This window comes from Dipodomys ordii, unplaced genomic scaffold, assembly GCF_000151885.1.
Source record: "Dipodomys ordii isolate 6190 unplaced genomic scaffold, Dord_2.0 Scaffold48, whole genome shotgun sequence".
NCBI lineage: Eukaryota > Metazoa > Chordata > Mammalia > Rodentia > Heteromyidae > Dipodomys > Dipodomys ordii.
The window spans coordinates 11,069,695-11,087,556 of NW_012267264.1; the positions used below are offsets into that span (position 1 = coordinate 11,069,695).

Below are 17,862 nucleotides of genomic sequence, written 5' to 3' on the forward strand. Positions count from 1 at the left end.
GAGTAAACCATTTTGCAATATATACATATAGGATCACATAACTGTATACACAATAAATAGATACAAGTTTGTCAATCAAAAGCATTTAAATTTTCAGCCAGTACTATATACAATGCCATGAATATTTTCACTTTAGAAATAAATCCTAGCAACACAAACCTCTATTTTGCACTAAACTATGCAATAGTCCCATTCTCAATTAGTTCTTTGTTTGAGATATATAAGAATATTCTCAGTGGACATTTAAAAAAGAAATTTCTATCATAGCAAATTCTTACATTAGGACCTTGCTTTTGTATTTTACCTTTAAGAAGAATGATGTGGTTAAATAGAACACTAAGGAAAAATGAAGATACTGAAAACCCTACCAATGTTATGTCTTTTTAAAAAAGTTCATTGCACATTTAGTTATTCTTTTTTGATTTACGCATAAAATTTGCACATTTTTATGAGGTATAATGTGATGCTTTGATTCATGCACACACTGGAAAATACACAAGTGAGGGTACCTGGCATGTCCTTCACCTGAAACTTTTATCTTGTCTTCATTACAAATGCATTCAAAACTTCTTCTTCTAACTATTTTGAGATACATAATGCATACAAATGGCCCATAGATATATGGGAAAATATTCAATGTCAATAACAACTGTGGAAGTATAGATAAAAAATCCAACTGAGATACACCTCTCCCTAATTAAGGTAGCTAGTAACAAAAGCTAAAACAAACAAAAACATAACAAAATGTTAAAAATCCTAAGAAGCATTCATTCCCTGCTGATGGGAATGTATCAATACATTCAATATGAAAAATGATACTGAGGATCCTAAAAGGTTAAAAGTAAAATAACCATATCACCTAACAATTCCACTCATATATATATATATATATATACCTGAAGAAAATTTTTTTTTAAATCAACATGCTGAAGAGACAGCTGTGCTTTTATGACTACTGCAGCACTATTCACAATAGCTAGTACATACAGTCAATCTTATCAGCTGGTGATACATTATGCAATACTACTCAATCATAAAAGTAGGAAGTTTTGTCATTGGTAACATAAAAAGAACCAGAAGCTATAGAGTGAAGCAAGTCAGATTTAGAAAGACAGATATAGCCAGTGTAAAGAGGTTACCAGACTATGGAGAAGAGAGAGAAGGGATTGGGAGAGGTATAGTCTCAATGGTGGAATAAATTCTGATATCCTTATAATCAAGTGCTCATCTATGAAAAGTTTTGCTATGAAAACTACAAATCATGTTATATTCTTCTGTTAATTGACTAAGCACACCCATCACCTAGATGGTCATCTGTAAGCTGTTTCTAAACAAAGATTCTTAAGTTCCACCTGTAGAAACTCTGATCCAGTTAGGCTTCAGATAATGTCTAAGAATGTTTAATTTTTGAAAGCTCCCAAAGTGGGTCTGATTGCTGAACATATCTGACAGTTATTGTTCTACTAGGCAATTATTTCTTAAATCTGTAAAAATTGGGCTAGTAAGCTGAGCATCAGGGGCTCACACCTGTAATCCTCACTACTCAAGAGGTTGAGATCTGAGGATCAAGGTTCAAAGCCAGCCGAGGAAATAAAGCCTGTGAGACTCTTATCTCCAATTAAATACCATAAAAGCCTGAAATGGTGCTGTGGTTCAAGTGGCAGAGCACTATCCTTGAGCACAAAAGACCAGGAATAGTGTCCAGGCCCATGGTTCAAGACTCAGGAAGGGCACAAAACAAGTGATTTACTGTAGTAATAACTTATTTTTGCTAGTATTCATTAAAATCACAAAGCTTTGTCTAATGTATGGGTAAAGCTAGCAAATGACTGAATCCTAGCTACTCAGGAGGCTAAGAGCTTGGGAAATGACTGAAGAAAGCCAGCCCGGGCAGGAAAGATTGTGAGATTCTTATCTCCAATTAATCTCCAGAAATCCAGAAGTGGTGCTATGACTCAAAGTGGTAGGGTGCTAGCCATGAGCAAAAAATGCTTAGGGACAGAGCCCAGGCCTTGAGTTCAAGCTCCACAACTAACCAAAAAGGGAAAAAAATATTTTATGTATCATGTCACTAGATTTAACTGTGCAGATGGGAAAATAAAATCATGACTTTTAAACAGTTTAGATTATCCTGTTCTCTAGTTAGTTTCCAAAAGGCATTCATTCTACCCCTTGTAGGGAGTCCTGCTGGAAACTACTTGGCAAGATGATGGTCTGCCTTCTCTTTTCATTCTATCTCTGTGCTTCTGTGAGAATTATTACATGAAGAACTTCCATCTTACTAACCTTTTCCAGAATAGGTGACCTGGGAAACCTAACCTTCCATAAAACAGATCCAGAGATTCTTAAGATGATGTAAATTACATTATGGTTATAAAGTAGCTTTTGAGAGTTGGGGAAGGCATCATATAGACTGTTCTTTCTATGGGAAGACAGATTCCTATTCCGAAGTAACCTGTTTGCAAATGGGTGTGGCCAAAGTCTATTAATTAATTGGGGTCAGTTTTATTATTGAGTCTGGGCTAATAAAAACATAAACACATTTGTCTTATATCAAAATGTATATTTCTCTTCACTTTGATAAAATCCTGCAATATCATAAATAGGAAAAATCCATAAGCAGAAAAACCATGAACTGATCAAGAATAAAGCCAACAGGCAATTATATTTTTATAGATAAAGAAGGAAAAAAGGAAAAAGAAAAAGGGAAGAAAAGTCATGTACTGGTGATTTGTAATTCTAGGTACTTAGAAGACTGAGATCTGCAGATTAAAGTTGGAAGCCAGCCTGAGCTGGAAAGCTCAAGACACTTCTTGCTCCAATTGATTTCAAAAGCTGGAAGTGAAAGTGTGGTTTAAGTAGTAAACCACTTTTTTTGAGTGAAAGAGCCAAGCGAGAGTAAGAGGCTCTGGGTTCAAGCCACAACACTGATACTACAAAAAAAAGGAAAAAGAGAGAGGAAATAAAATGTAATAAAACATTGAACAAAATAAAGTCATTCATGTATAATATTATAAAATTTTCCAGTTAACAAATAATATATAGTATATGCAGTATTGTTTGTCAATATTGAATATCAATATAATATTGAACATTTAGATTGTATTTTTTCTACCAGTTTAGAATTTAAGTTTTTCTGGTTAATAAAGGTTTTTTTATGGAGCAAAACAAATATTTTATGACATATTAATAAAAACTAATTATAGAATATTGAGACATTAAAAATAAATAATAAGGCACAATAACGTGTACAATTAAACACAACCTCAGAAATCAGCAGATGACTGAATAGAAGTGGGGAATACAATTAAGAATTCAATGTATATCTGACAAAATTAAGAAATTCAAAGGAAAAGGTGAGTTGGAAGAGTTGGGTGAAAGTTGAAAGAGGTGACATTGATCAAGACATGTTGTACCCATAAAGTGCTTTGTTGAATGGCAACTCCTGTGTAAAAACTACTTAAAGATAATAAAAAATATTTTAGAAAGAGAGAGGGGCATGCTGAAGTTCAAGAGAAAAGAATATAATCAAAAGTTTGTTAGAAACACCACAGAGGGATATTTTACTTTAAAGTTACTAATGAATTATGAATTTAATGTACTGTTAGCAAGAACACATTTTTATTGTGTAGTGTGTCTATCCATCAATCCCTGAAATTTACTTTTCGCGTACTGCATTCCAATGCATGTCCTAAGGCAAGTCTTCTGATAAATTCTCCTCTAAAGATTTGGCTAGCCTTCAGTTCTCTTCTGAATTCATTCCTCTTCCCTCCCCACTTAACTTACTGATGCAAAAGCTCTCTGTTGCAGGATTTGTTCTTTGATTCTTATCTCTTTTCACTAAACCTGCACACAACCAGTTTGTATCAAGAGACATGGAGGAAATGTCAGTATGTATTTTTTAAAGTGCCCTTTATTCTGTCTTTACATCTATTGGGTTCAAAAGATTATATACTTGTCTATAGAAAGTCTGAACTTCAGAAAAAGTTTAAAATTATAAAATCAACCTTCTAATTTATGAATATGCAAAATAAAACTCACAGAGGCAAAAGTTTAATATAAATTTTATTTCTCATCCTATCTTACTGTCATCCTATTTTCATTTACTTTCATCTTCCAGGTCATTTCCTCTGCTTTCCTTTAACCAAGCCTTAAGGAATGAATAATTGGTATAGCAATATAGAGATTAAGTGGATGGTTAGAAACTGACCTTTAGGAATTTAACTATTAAAAAAGACCAACAGATCAATGAGGTATGAATCGGCAATCAGACAGCTGAGTTATATTGACCAGAAAAACTTCAGTTAATGTCATTTTAGTAGTTCTCATCTGTATATCCATTTAAATGGAAAAGTTTAAGGAAGACATGAATCTTGTATGTTTTGAAGCCATGACAATGCTCTAAACATAAATGACTTGTGAGTTTCCCTACTTCTTTCTGTTCACTAAACAAAGGTCTGTATTTTCCCAGTTCTCATCCACTTTTTCTTTTTCTCTCTGCTCTGTAAAGTGTCCAAAGCACTATCAGTTTTCTTTGCATGATATATTCCTCCCCAGTCTCAAACTATTTATGGCATCTACTTTTCTTTTCTTGTTTCTTCCCTTCCTCTCATCTCTGTTTTCTAACTTACTGGACACACTCAGACTTGGAATTTTAAGTACTATATTTGTGGTGACAGTTCAAATGCATAAGTCTAGATCTGTCTCTCACAAACTCACCTTGTGTGACTATTTGTCTTGATCATGAAATTGGTCTCATAAATGAGAATACAAAAATTAAAAATCTGTCAACTGAACTGAACATTATCTAGCCCTCCCTCCAAACAAACAAATTAAAACTTTCTACTCTTCCTTACTTAATCAGTTTGGACCCAAATGTTGTAATCACCATTTGTTTTGCTTTATCTTTCTCGCAAGTACATCAACCCATCACCAAAACTCTTCAAATGCATCCAGAATTTGGGAAGGCTGCTATCACTCCCACTGCAACAAGCCTATTCTAAGCTCCTATTATTTACTTCATGAGCTCTTACAATGCCTTTCTGTCCAATTTCTTCATTTTCTCCTTTTATTCTCTACAGATACTTTGCACATAGCATCCAAAACAAACCTGTTTTGCAAATTTCCTTCTAAAAGACTATGAAGGACAACTTATCTTTCTTAGAATATTCTTTACAAAAACTAACCAATTGTTCCTTCTAAAACTGAATTTCATGTTTCACCATGCCCTTTGCTCATTCTGCTGCAGTTCAGTTGTCTCCTTGCCAAACCTAAAACAGAGAAATCATGTTCCCATATTATAGCATTCCCTCTGTCAGGTACTCAGTGTTTGCTTCTTCACCCCTTCACAAGCTCTGCTCTTATCTGCCTTAGCACAGAGGTCTTTTTCCCAAGCCTACATAAAAATAGCACGCTTTTGCAACTCTTATCTCATTAGGTTCCAATTTTACCTTATGAAATTATTTAGTGTGGTATAATGTCACTTGGCTAATGTTGATTTCTCTAACTAAAATGTAAAAGCTATGAAGGAAGATATACAAATGTATAGCATACATACACACACAAGTCCATTGTTCAGTGTAGCACCTTATATATAGTGTTCTTTGAGTAAACATTTGTCAATCCAAATGGGCAAATATGTATATATACATATACAAATATACATATTTATACCCATTTATATATATTCATGTGTAATATATAAACCCATTTTATATATCATATGTTCATCTATATATATGTATAGTATATATAATGTATGTATATATCGTACATATATATATATATATATGGTTTCCTTATTGCATGATCTAAAGTCTCCTACTTCTATCTCTAAAAGCAACCTTTCCTAACACTAGAGATCAGACATTCAGAGATTCAGTTCTGAATTTCAAGTCTTAAAAAATGTTTTCACTTGAATATCTTACAAGTGTAAGTCTAAAACCGACCCTGTCCTTATCTTCAAATCTTATTCTCACACAATTTTGGTTAAGATGAATGAAATTTCTTTCCCTGCCAAATATCTGCTTGATTTAGTCACCATCCAGTCCTTCCACATGTCTTGCCAATTCTGCTCCCTAAGTAATTTCCTGTCCGTGATCCTTAACCACAACTACTGCTTCAGTCTAAGGTTTGATCTCTCAATGGCATACTAAACTATCATCTGAGTATCCTGTTGTATTCTTAAGACTTCATTTCAATCAGTCCTCATTACTACTCTTAGTCTAACCTTATAAAAATTCAAACTTGATTACGCTATTCTTCACTAAATTTTTTTCACTGGCTCCCTAAAACAAGAATAATCATTCACAGGCGAGATTCTCATAGCTCTACCCTTTTTTGTTCTCTGGTCCTTCCTTTGTTCCTAAAAAGTTATTTTGAGTTAAGTAGGGCTTCCCTTCTATACAAATGTCCCAGGCCCCCATTCTGCCAAAGAACTAAGGCCACATGATCTTGTAGAACTAAACCATAAGCCCTCTGAAGGCAAGGCTTATGCCAGTTTTACTCATCCAATATCACTAGCTCTTGCCTCATTATATCCCATATTTAGTAAATACCAAATATTTCCTGAACAAATGATTCTAAACCTTTAGATCGGGTCATTCTCCTGCTAAGAAAAGCTTTGCCTCTTCATACTCTTCCTCTTCTTCTATATGTGTTAAACCTCCCCCCACCCCTTTTCTTTTTCAGGACTTGGCTTGAATTTTGCTTGTGCTGAAGTTTTATGAGGTTTCCCAGAAAGAATTTCACCCTTGTTATACCACCCATTATCTATCAAATTTTAAGTAGTACTTCAATTATTTAACAAAATATGCCCCGCTTAAAAAGTGTGTGCTCTCAAGAGTGAGGAATATGTCCTATTTACTCATTTTTGTATTTCTAACGCTTAAGATTGTTCCTGCACATCACTAGCATTTAATGTTTTGCTAGACAAATGCTGTTACCCTTAGTATTTGGGTTCAATAAAGTTAATCTATCTGTGTGGCAGATGATTCTAATTGTGAATGGAGAATGAATCTATCTATCTATCTATCTATCTATCTATCTATCTATTTGTAGATATCCTCGTTCTTCTAGTTTAATTAACAGAAACATAACTGTGTATGTTTCATAAAAAACTAATATCTATTTCCCCTAACTAAGGGTGCATATGGGACATAATTCTAGTGAATGAGACAGTGGCTCTGCTCTTTTGATGAAGCCATTCTTTTGCCCATTGCTCCTCCCTTCCTCTTCTATACATTATGACATGGTCCTCACTACTTTTGTCTTCAAGGACTTATCAAAACTTTGATTGTGACATCTTTTAGCATGTTAGTAAAAACCAATAAACAATAACTTCTGTGCTTCTCAGTTTTATAGGGTAAAATTACTTTCCTAATTTGTTTGTGTCTCAGTTTTTAACATCTCATTATCCTTGTGATGAGGAATATATTTACAGTCCTGAGATTTGGTTTGATTTCAACTTTTGGTCAAATAATTATCATTCTTATGTAAACAATGGTAAGATTGCATCCTGGAAAACACATCACAATTATGAATAAATCAGTAGACATCATTAAAATACTACTTAGAATAACTCTATGTCTAGAGGCCAAGATAGTTTTAAAATTAATAGGTAATTTTAGATTCCAGGCTAGAGAAGAGTCAGAAGTATTAACAGATTTTTCATTATTCCATTTAACTAGAAACTGATGAAAAAGTTTTATTTTTTCTTTGGAGAACCAAATAATAATCCCATCGCACAAGTATCTGTTACTTTCAAGGAACCTGTTGATAATATTGTTTAGGGTTTTACATGCTAGCGGTATTTATTTCCAGAGGTAATTATTGGAGATTGTTAGTGAGGCAGAGCTTTATAAAACATGCCACATCATCATTATTGAATTATAGTTCTTTCCATTTTTAAAGAATAATTATTTGAAAAAACAGGATACTCTATGCAGATATATACTCTCAAAACAAGCATATACAGTGAAGACAGTTTGTTGAATATATCTCTTCAAATGTCTCATTCATTAAGCTATCGTTCCTGAACAATTTCTAATGAGTGCTAATTATTAAGCATTTGTTTGTCAATCTATTCAGGCTGGTCCTGGGCCTAACAACTTGGAATTTAAACAATATTTCAAACAGTTTAATAAACATTTAAATTGAGTTGGAATAAACATAAAATACTTGTGGAAACATGTAACCATGCTTAAGAAATCTCTATCTATGAACAAATGAAAAGTAAAAAAAAACATGTTTGTGATATGCAAGTGATTACAAATGAAGAAGTTGAAGTATGGTAAACTCTCTATATAGAGAGAGCTCAAATAGTACAATTCCTTAGAAAGTCAAAGTCAAAGCCCAGCAAAAAACAAGCATAAGGCAATGGGTACATGCAAGAGGGGAGGAGGGGCTAAAGGGAGTAGGGTAGGCAAATGAAGTAGGAAGGAAGATAGAATGCAGTCAAGAATTAATTGTATATGCTACAGAATTTAGAAAAGCATGGGTAGTGTGGGTCAAAAAGAGGTGAGAGTGTTAAAAAGGGTGACACTTACCAAGATACACTGTATTCTTAAATTTCTTTGTTAAATGGCAACTCCTTTGTACAATTATTTAAAGATAAATTTTTTAAAAAGATGCCATTCGAAAGAAGAAAACAAGCTGAGCACCAGCTCACACCTATAATCCTAGCTACTAAGAAGGCAGAGATGAAAGCCAGTCCAGACAGGAAAGTCCTAGAGATTCTTATCTCCAATTAACTACCAGAAAACTAGAAACGGTGCTGAGCCTCAAAATGGTAGAAAGTTAGTCTGAGTAAAGGATTTCAGGAACAGTGCTCAAGCACTGAGTTTAAGCCCTACAACCGACAAAAAAAAAAGAAAAGAAATGTATATATTGATAATTAACAATATATTAAAATAAAAGCAAACCTCCTATGAGACCTCAAAGAGGTGACAAAGAATTGGTGATTTAGGATTTGCTAATTAATGGTTAAATTTCTGTGTATCAACATTCTGATATTACTAATATTCAACTTTCTCTTTTCTGCTGTTTAAATATGTCACCTTGTTAATATTACTCTTTTTCTTTTGGAATTCAATTTTCTTTAAAAAATGAACTCATATTGGGGTTACAAAATTTGTATTCATATGAAAACAAAGTAGAAAGAAAAACACAACAGAAAGAACAAGACGGGATAGTATAAACTTAGGAAAGTTCATCAAAAATTGTAAGGACATCAGGTTTAATTATCTGATAAACTGCCCAGATTCATTGTTCACAAATTCTTCTGATGAATAGGAAAAAAACAATTTTCTTTCTTCACAATTATTTGCCATTCACTAAGCAAAATATTTATTGAACATCTATTGTTACCTAGTCTCTTTTTAAAAAATATTTTCTTTTATTGTGATGTGCAGAGGGATTAAAGTTACACAAGTCAGGTAATGAATACATATCTTCATATCTTGTCAACATTGTTACCCCCTCCCTCATTTTCTCCCATTTTCTCTCTGCCCCATCCCTAACTCTGTTCCCCCCCACTCCAAGTTTTAAAGTTTGTTTTCAACATATTGTTTTGTGAGTATCATTGTTGCTTGAGTCACCCTTTGTCTTTTGTCTCACCATTTTTATAAGAAGAGCCAATAGACACATGGAGAAATGCTCAACATCTCTGGCCATAAAAGAAATACAAATCAAAATAATATTGTGATTCTACCTCATCCCAGTTAGAATAGCCATTATCAAGAAAACAAACAATAACAGATGCTGGTGGGGATGTGACTAAAAGGAAATGCTACTACACTATTGGTGGAAATGGAAATTGGTTCAACCACTCTGGAAAGCAGAATTGAGGTTCCTCAAAATACTAAACATAAAGCTCCCCTATGAGCCAGCAATTCCATTCCTGAGCATTTATCCAAATGATCCCACTAAAGGTACTAATACAACTATGTCCATGGCAGCATTATTTACCATAGCTAAGATATGGAACCAACCCAGATGTATCTATTCTTGTAGATACTCATCGGATTATTTTTTGTTGTTGTTTTCCTACGTTGGGAATGGAAGTGGTAAGGAGGATAAGCTTGCTGATTTTGAAATGTTTTCACAAATTATGAATAGCAAATAGTATCAAGAACACATCTTTAAGGAACAGTGTGCTCAGGAAAAGGCAAGTATAATGGAATTATTAAAATTGAAGGCAAGCATGGGAATATATGGCAAGTCTACCATTATTCTACAAGTTCCAATCTATTATCCATAACAAATATAACTTTTTCCCATAGCATTTTTATCCATATAAAATGAGACAACAAAACCTTTATAAACACAGAGAGCCACATACTGCAAGAGCACATATGGTAATATAAATTGACCATCCATGTCATCACAAAATTGGAAGAAATAGAGACCCCCACAAAATAAGTTGTCAGAGGTTGGTTAACTGTTTTCTGGTCTTGATTTTGAAATCAATTAGACAAAATGTAACCTTTTGTGGTGATTTCTTTTCAGAAAAATGATTATCCTAACTTTATCCATGATTGTCCCTCCAAATACTGCTAAAACAATTTATAAAATTTAATAAATGTGTACACATCAAAGCTCTTTATATTAAAATGATTGAGAGGAATGAGTGTACGAATCACAGAAAATAATGAAAAGCCTGACATTTTAAAGGTAATTCAGTTTCATTAATTTCAAGTACATATAGCAACTTGAACACTTAAGCTAAGTGTTGCCAAGTAGAAGTCCCGCTGACCTGCCTTAATTAACAGAAAAGTATAATTTGTAATTAGCACATTATTTATGAGAATGAGCACTCTTACATGAATTCAAGTGTTTGAAAACAATGTGATTCCTTAAATTCTTCCCCCCACCAACTTGATTTAATGAGTAGCTTGTTTAATTAATCTGAGATTTATTATATGAATTAGTGAGATTTTATTTTTTCAAAACAAAAAGCAGGCAGCATGGGAGGATAGAAAAGTGAATAGTCAGAATTATTTGAGATACACTGCACATCCAAATCTTTCTGCAAGATTTGAATAATCAACTAACAATTAAAATAAATCATTAATTTCTACGTAAAAATAGCTAAATCAGTTGCCTTCTCTAGAGAAGTAGTATTTCAAGTCATTGTTGTTCTACTGAAAACTGAAGTCAAGACTAAGTAAGGTCTTGAACTTTTTTTTTTAAACTAATATCAAATGCTGTCAAAGAAGTCATTTAATCTCTGTCTACCTGATAGTGGGGGGAAAAAGGGTCATGAAGAGGTCATGATTATGTCCACATGATTCCAAACATCTGGATGAAAGCTGAAAAATTTATCCAGATATCATATATATGGAAAACATCTGTCTATTTGCATAATTTGTTTAGTTTTCATCCAGATGTTTACCATATTGACACAATCTTCTCCGTACGATTCTCCTTTGTTTGGGTGAATACTGATAGAGTTGCTTTTAATTCGTAACCCATTAAGCTATAAAGTGTATTGCAAACATTTAATAAAACTTCAGTGAATTTTGATTTAAAATGGATAAAATATAGTGAAACTATTTATGATATGAACATTCAGGGACAAGAAAAAATTGTCTTGATGTGGTACATCAATAAAATTGTATGATTTTTACTTTACAAATGTGAGTACAGGGAAAAAAAACTAGATAAATATGGGTCAACGCAGTATTAACATAGTTGAGTTTCTGTTGAGAGTTTTAAATGAGAGAAACATGGGAACTTTCCAAGAGTAACTAGGACTAATGGAGAGAAATAAGTAATGAAAGATTTTGAATAACTGCTTAACATAATATAACAGTTAATGTAGAAGTGTAGATTTGGGTATTCTAAGAAGAAAACTGAAAAAAGTGGAAAAATTAACTGATATCATAGATCACTGTAAATTCATTCTGTTACTTTTAAACTAACCTGTGTGGAAAAATTACCAAAACACATATTTGTAAGTATTATATTAACACTTTCCTAATATTTTATTCTCATGTATTAACTAGCCACTATGCTTGGTATTTGAAATTCTTTAAATTGAGTTTCCACGTGCCTTTATTCATAGTTTGGAGTAAACATATCATCTTTATTTAATAGGTACTATTGTTTATTCCTTCAAAACAAAAAAAATAACTGTTCATTTGCCCTAAGCTGAGTAGAAATATTCTGCTAAGAAAAAAATAACAACAACATCAAAAAGAACATGGGTTATTTACTGAAAAACAGAAAAAAAAACAGAAAAAAAGAAGAATAAAGTGTTGTAACCATTTAAAACTAGGTCCAGATTGAGAGATGATGGAATGAACAACTTTCAATAGTATATAAAAAAATTAATTCACTTTAACCTAAAATAGGAAATTTAAACTAGATTCCATTAATTTTTTGCACTAAACATTAAATTTAAAGATGATAAATGCATGATTGATTATGATAGGGTATGATATTCCAAAGAAGGTTACTTTTCATATCTTTATTGCAACATATTATGGAATGGATTGTGTTCATAACCTTAAAATCAGTATTGTTGATTTTGGCTTTATTTCCTTAATATGTTTTAAGCATTAGATAACACTAGTCTACTCTGAATGTCTGAACTCCCCTACATTTTCAAATAATATAATGAGAAAATCAATGAGATAAATGGATGCTTCTACAATTAATTATTTTAGGCAATTAAATGAAAGTATTGTTTTGGTATGCCAAATTTGCTGTCATATGAACTAAAAAAAATAATACTGACTGAATAATGTATAAAATTAACTTGGGATATATTTTTCTTAAGTAGAAACTGATCCAACGAACTTCACAGAAAGCATAAAGTAAAACAAAAACAGCACAATGGTCTTTCTGTGTGCTACTTTTTCGGCCGTGCCATGCCTGAGCAGAGGAAAAGAGTTTCACTCCTGTTGTTTATTGATTTTCTAGATTAAGAATCCCAGTGAGAGAATTGTAACAGACAACCATAAAATTATTTTTGGTGTGCTTATTTGCCTTTCCCTTGCATCTATTTGGCCTGTGCCTGTAGACAATTATGCGTTCTAGCCTAGACTCAGGTGCTAATAATGAAGGACAAATAGAATCATATGTGTAAACTTCCCCTTCTGATGAAAATTTATATTAACTTTCTGCCACTGTAAACAGAACTGCATAGCTCAGCGTCCCTGATGAATTGGTGATGAATTCAGTCATTTATATCCCAGGAATCTGTGCATTTATGGGAAAAGATGAAAACCGTCTGTATTGTGTAACCTTGCACTTTTTGAGTAAGAAAAAGAAAACACCAGCCTGTTTAGTTCATCACTTAAAGTGTGTAAATTTCAGCTCAAATACCAGATTTCTGCATGACTCTGTCAGTCTCCACTTTGGGGATCTGGGCCAATATAAACAAGCCAAACAGTGAAGAGTGCCATGTTATCGCTACAACTGTGAACTTATACACTTCCAGCCTCCCATAAAAATTGTTATGAATATCTTTACAATACAACAGAATCTTTGTTATATACTTGAAGCTGGACAGTTTTGACAGTCTGGCAGCTCTGTTGGAGAACAAAGTAATTTGGGATAGATAAGAACATGGCTAGGCTTTTCCTGACTAAAAACATTCCACCCCATTTAAAAACTGTCCTTCTAAAACCATGTCAGATTTCTTTTTCTAACCAAACTTTGCAAGGATAAGCTAGATTAATGACAGCAAGGATGAGGAATATCAATGAAAGAACAGAATCTTTTTTTGATAAACTACAAGTCTTATTAACATTAGCCCAATTATGCTTCAAGTTTATACCTATATTTTAAGATGCAAAAAATTGCTTTAAGTATATCTCAGGGAAAAAAATCACAATATTTATCTGTTGAATTTTTTAAAAGTATTTTTGTCTTCTTAATGTAATAATTTAGGTGAATACAGTTTAAAAGACACGTATATGCCTATCAAGGCATAAACTTCAACCCATAGAGTCTTTGGGGACTCTATATTAAACTTGGGAAATCCAAGTTAAAATAAGAAACTGCTATAAAATCTTGTTGCTAAATTTATTGACATTAAACATGTATCTACATGTCGATTTCTGTCATTTCTGTAAGATTGTTAGATAAATGCATCTTTTGAAGCCCTTTAAAATATTTTCCTCAATTCCTGCCATACCTTTGAAAAATTTTTAAATAACAAGGCCAGTTTAAAAAAATGGTTATAAATCTCTCTGCTTAAACCACACAAGAAAAAAAGAGTTGGCCCATTACTAAAATCTAGGAAAAGAAGTGGCGATAAAACATTTCTACTTTTATTTTGATACTTAAATGTAACTGGATATATGATTTGTATTTGAAAATAAAAATGCCTTTCAAGTCCAGGTTCCATAGTGACAAGATCACACACTTTTCTCATGATACACTTTCTCTCAAAGTTGTCTGTAGCCATTCCTATCAGAGTGTGTGCATGACCTTTGAGTAAGCTGAAGAAGATACAGTTATCTTCTTTTTTGACATGCAACATCTATCAATCAACATGTTTTCATGTAATTTATTCAAGGCAAATAGCAGCTCCTAAGGCTAGTGAACCGCAGCACAGTCCCACTGATTTTGATTAAGAAGTGATGTGCACGGCTTAGATGGGAGATGAAAAATGAAGAATATTGATAAAGATGTATCAAAAACAATAAGATGGAACAGAAGGACAAAATGCCTATCTGAAAACAGATAAAGGCTCAGCATGAATACCCTTGATAAGCTAGCTTAAAATCTATTATAATAAATCAAGGGGGGAAGGGGTACATATACACTCATGAACTTCTGACAATGCCAGTTCAGTTTACCTTTAGTATCCGGGGCAACATCTGTAGTTCTGTTGGGCTAATTCACATTCTTTTTTCTCCATTGAATCAAGAATGTAAATGAAGACAAAATGATTCTTTTTCAATTTCATGCTGAAGTAGCTCAAGTTAGTGAATGTAATTTCTCCTAACAAGAAAAATTTATCACTGTACAGCTCACTCAGTTACCTCCTGTAGTGAGTTGTGATATGCATTTATGGAACTGAATGGATAAAAAAAAGATTGATAAATGTGGTGAAAGAATATGGCTGCCATTAAAAAAAAGACAAGCACAATTAAATGACTTTTTAACAATTCCATATCTTTATTCCTGCTTACAGCATCTCTGCTGTAATTGCACTGTTACACATGACAATTAATTTTTATGTGACAAAATGACTTAGTTTGTCTTTTTTCTGTGGCAATAAGACCTCTGTCAGAGAGAGTAACAGGGTTTGCATTCTAGTTCTGGTTGTATCATTTGAGTATTTCATTACTATGGGTAAGTGGTCTTTGAGATTTCTAGCTCTTTACCTCATCTCTCAAATCTCTGTATTCTTTGAATTCAAATACTGGCTACTTTTGATAATGATATTTCTTAAATGTTACTTTATTATTCTGCAGAGTTTAATGCAGGAAATACTTAAAATATAAAGAAAGCATCTCAAAAGGAATGGGGAAGTACATACAAGCATGTGTATTTGTAATGTTCTTAAAGAAAATACAAAAGCCTGGTATGGTAGGCACACCTGTATCTTCTGTTACTAAGAAGTAAGGATCAGTCTGGAGGATCCTGGTTTGAAACATACCAAGGCAAAAATGGAGTCCACCTGTCAATAGGTGGAGTATGGTAACAAAAAGCCTGTTTCTCCGAAGATTAGGAGGATGGCAATCCAAGCAACCCTGGGCAGTGGGGGAGGAAAGGGAGAGAGGAGGATGGAAATGTAAGTCACTTTCTAAAAATATAAACCCCAAAAGTGAAAGAGCTAGAGTCTTTGCTCAAGTGATGGAGCACCTGTCTAGGCAAGCACAGGTCCTGAGTTAAAATCCCATTACAGTAAACATCTTTTTTTTTTTAAGACAGAAAGGAAAAGACAATAAACGAATTTAAAGAGCTACAAAGACTTCAGGACATATAGCACAATAAAGAGTATTTAGACATCTAAGTTAGGTGAGCTCAATTCTGAGCTTGATTCTCTGATCATTTGACCATGAGCAAATCCTTAAGCCATCTGAAACTTCAGTTTATTATTTTGCTTGGAAAATGTCTAAGCATTTTTTTGTTTTTTTTTCCTCTATGCTATTAATCAAAGGCTGTATCAATCATTTTGAATGCCTATATTTTACTGTCACATTTTTTTGCGAATAAGATTGAATGTTACTTGTTAACTTGGCAGTCATTCATTTGTCTTTCAAAGGAGACTTAACACAGACATTGCATTGTACAAAAGGAAGGTAAACTAAATGTTTTTGGTTTTATTGTTTAGTTTTAAAGATCCCGGTTGAACAGAGGATTAGAATCAGAACAGACACAACACTAAATGTGATCTATTTGCCAGAGATTAAACACAGATTTAATGCTATGGTTTCTAACAGCTCATATGTAGAAAGCATTATAATCAAATTTCAAGGTTCATTGTGTAACATGAAAGGAAATAGGTTACCCACAAACAGAACTATTCCTAGAAGTGAAATCTGAGTTATATATTTTTCCTGTTGGCCCTCAGGTATCAAACACTAGAGAAAGTATTGAACAATATCCTTTATAACATTCTTAAACAAAGTAGCAATTTACTTTTACTTTTGTAAAAAAAAAACTTGCAAATTAAATACTTGTAAGAACTACATTATGTGCCCTAAGACATTCTAGTACCATTAAACTGTTTTATACAAAGCCAATATTATGGCAGTACAATTAAGAGGCTGTCCCAGCACTTGGTACTTATTCCAAATCAGTTTCAGACAAGCTTTTCATAAGTAAAGAGTCAGAAAGACTGGATCTTACCCAATGGTTCTTCCACCAGAGTATGCATCGGGCTTGCCTGCTTGGTAAGTTATGAGCTCCACCTTAGGCTTTTGAGTCATAGATCTAAGACTCATATCTAGGACTCTAAATGGCCTGAGCGTGCATTTCTAAGGAGTCCCTGGCTGATTGGATCAGAGCCCACCCTTCTCAGGACCACTCTTCTCAGTCACCTGTTAGGCACAGCTTCAAAAACTTAACCTGAGTTAACACAGAAAGTATCCTCCCACGGAAAGTAAGATGCCCCACCAAGGTCAGTGACGCTGAAAAGAAAGCCACTCAACCAACTAAATATCATCCTTGATGATGAGTTATTTGCAAAGTTAAATGAGACGATGCTGGATAGCTTATAATTTCCAAGCAGTGAAAAATATTTTCTTTGATACAAAAATATTCTTTCTGGAATTAATTAGATACCTACTTATCAAGATTTCTCTTCATTCATAGTAATTAATATAATCCTATCCTCATACAAATAGACTGAATATTTGGTATATAATTAATGCTATTCCAAGTGGTGCCCCTTAATCTGACCATCTTTGTCCCCTCTAATTAGCCATCTCCCATACTTCACTGAAGCCTTGTAGTTATGACTATATTGTCATTATTTTTTCTCCACATAATTTTTGCTTATTAGGCTACTACCTTCAGAAAAGACCTCATATTCCTTTGCAGTATCACAGGATAGTATAAGGAGTCAATGGATGTAGAGAAATGTGTTTCTAATTATATTAAGTAAGTCCAAGTAATTTTAATGTTCATCTTAGGAAAGGTTCCAGACATAATAAATGATACATGTATACTTCCTGATGGCTATTTTAAATTTTACAAATACAAGTTATATTTGCAACCTTCCTCTCATTATTAAAAGCAAAGCCAAGAGAAATTGAACTCAAGGGGGAAAAAAAAACTTATGTAATAAGTTGAAAAATGGCTTCTATAATGTAACAGTTAAGATTTATGTCTGGGCTGAGCATGGAGTTCAGTGGTAGAGTGCTTGACAAGAATGTGCTAGGCTGGGAAGGTGGCTCA

The 17,862-nt window shown here is 33.2% G+C and overlaps 1 protein-coding gene across 9 annotated transcripts in view; it reads right to left on the bottom strand.

The window, feature by feature from the left end:
- Foxp2 (forkhead box P2) overlaps positions 1-17,862 on the bottom strand; it is a 259,198-nt gene that overhangs the window by 174,872 nt on the left and 66,464 nt on the right. For 3 of the 9 annotated variants that reach the window (XM_013019930.1, XM_013019928.1, XM_013019927.1), the window contains exon 2: positions 2,811-2,816. The exons of the other annotated variants lie outside the window; for them this stretch is intronic. In XM_013019930.1, coding sequence (XP_012875384.1) covers positions 2,811-2,816 — 6 coding nt within the window. The remainder of the gene's footprint in view (positions 1-2,810; positions 2,817-17,862) is intronic. 9 annotated transcript variants of the gene reach the window in all.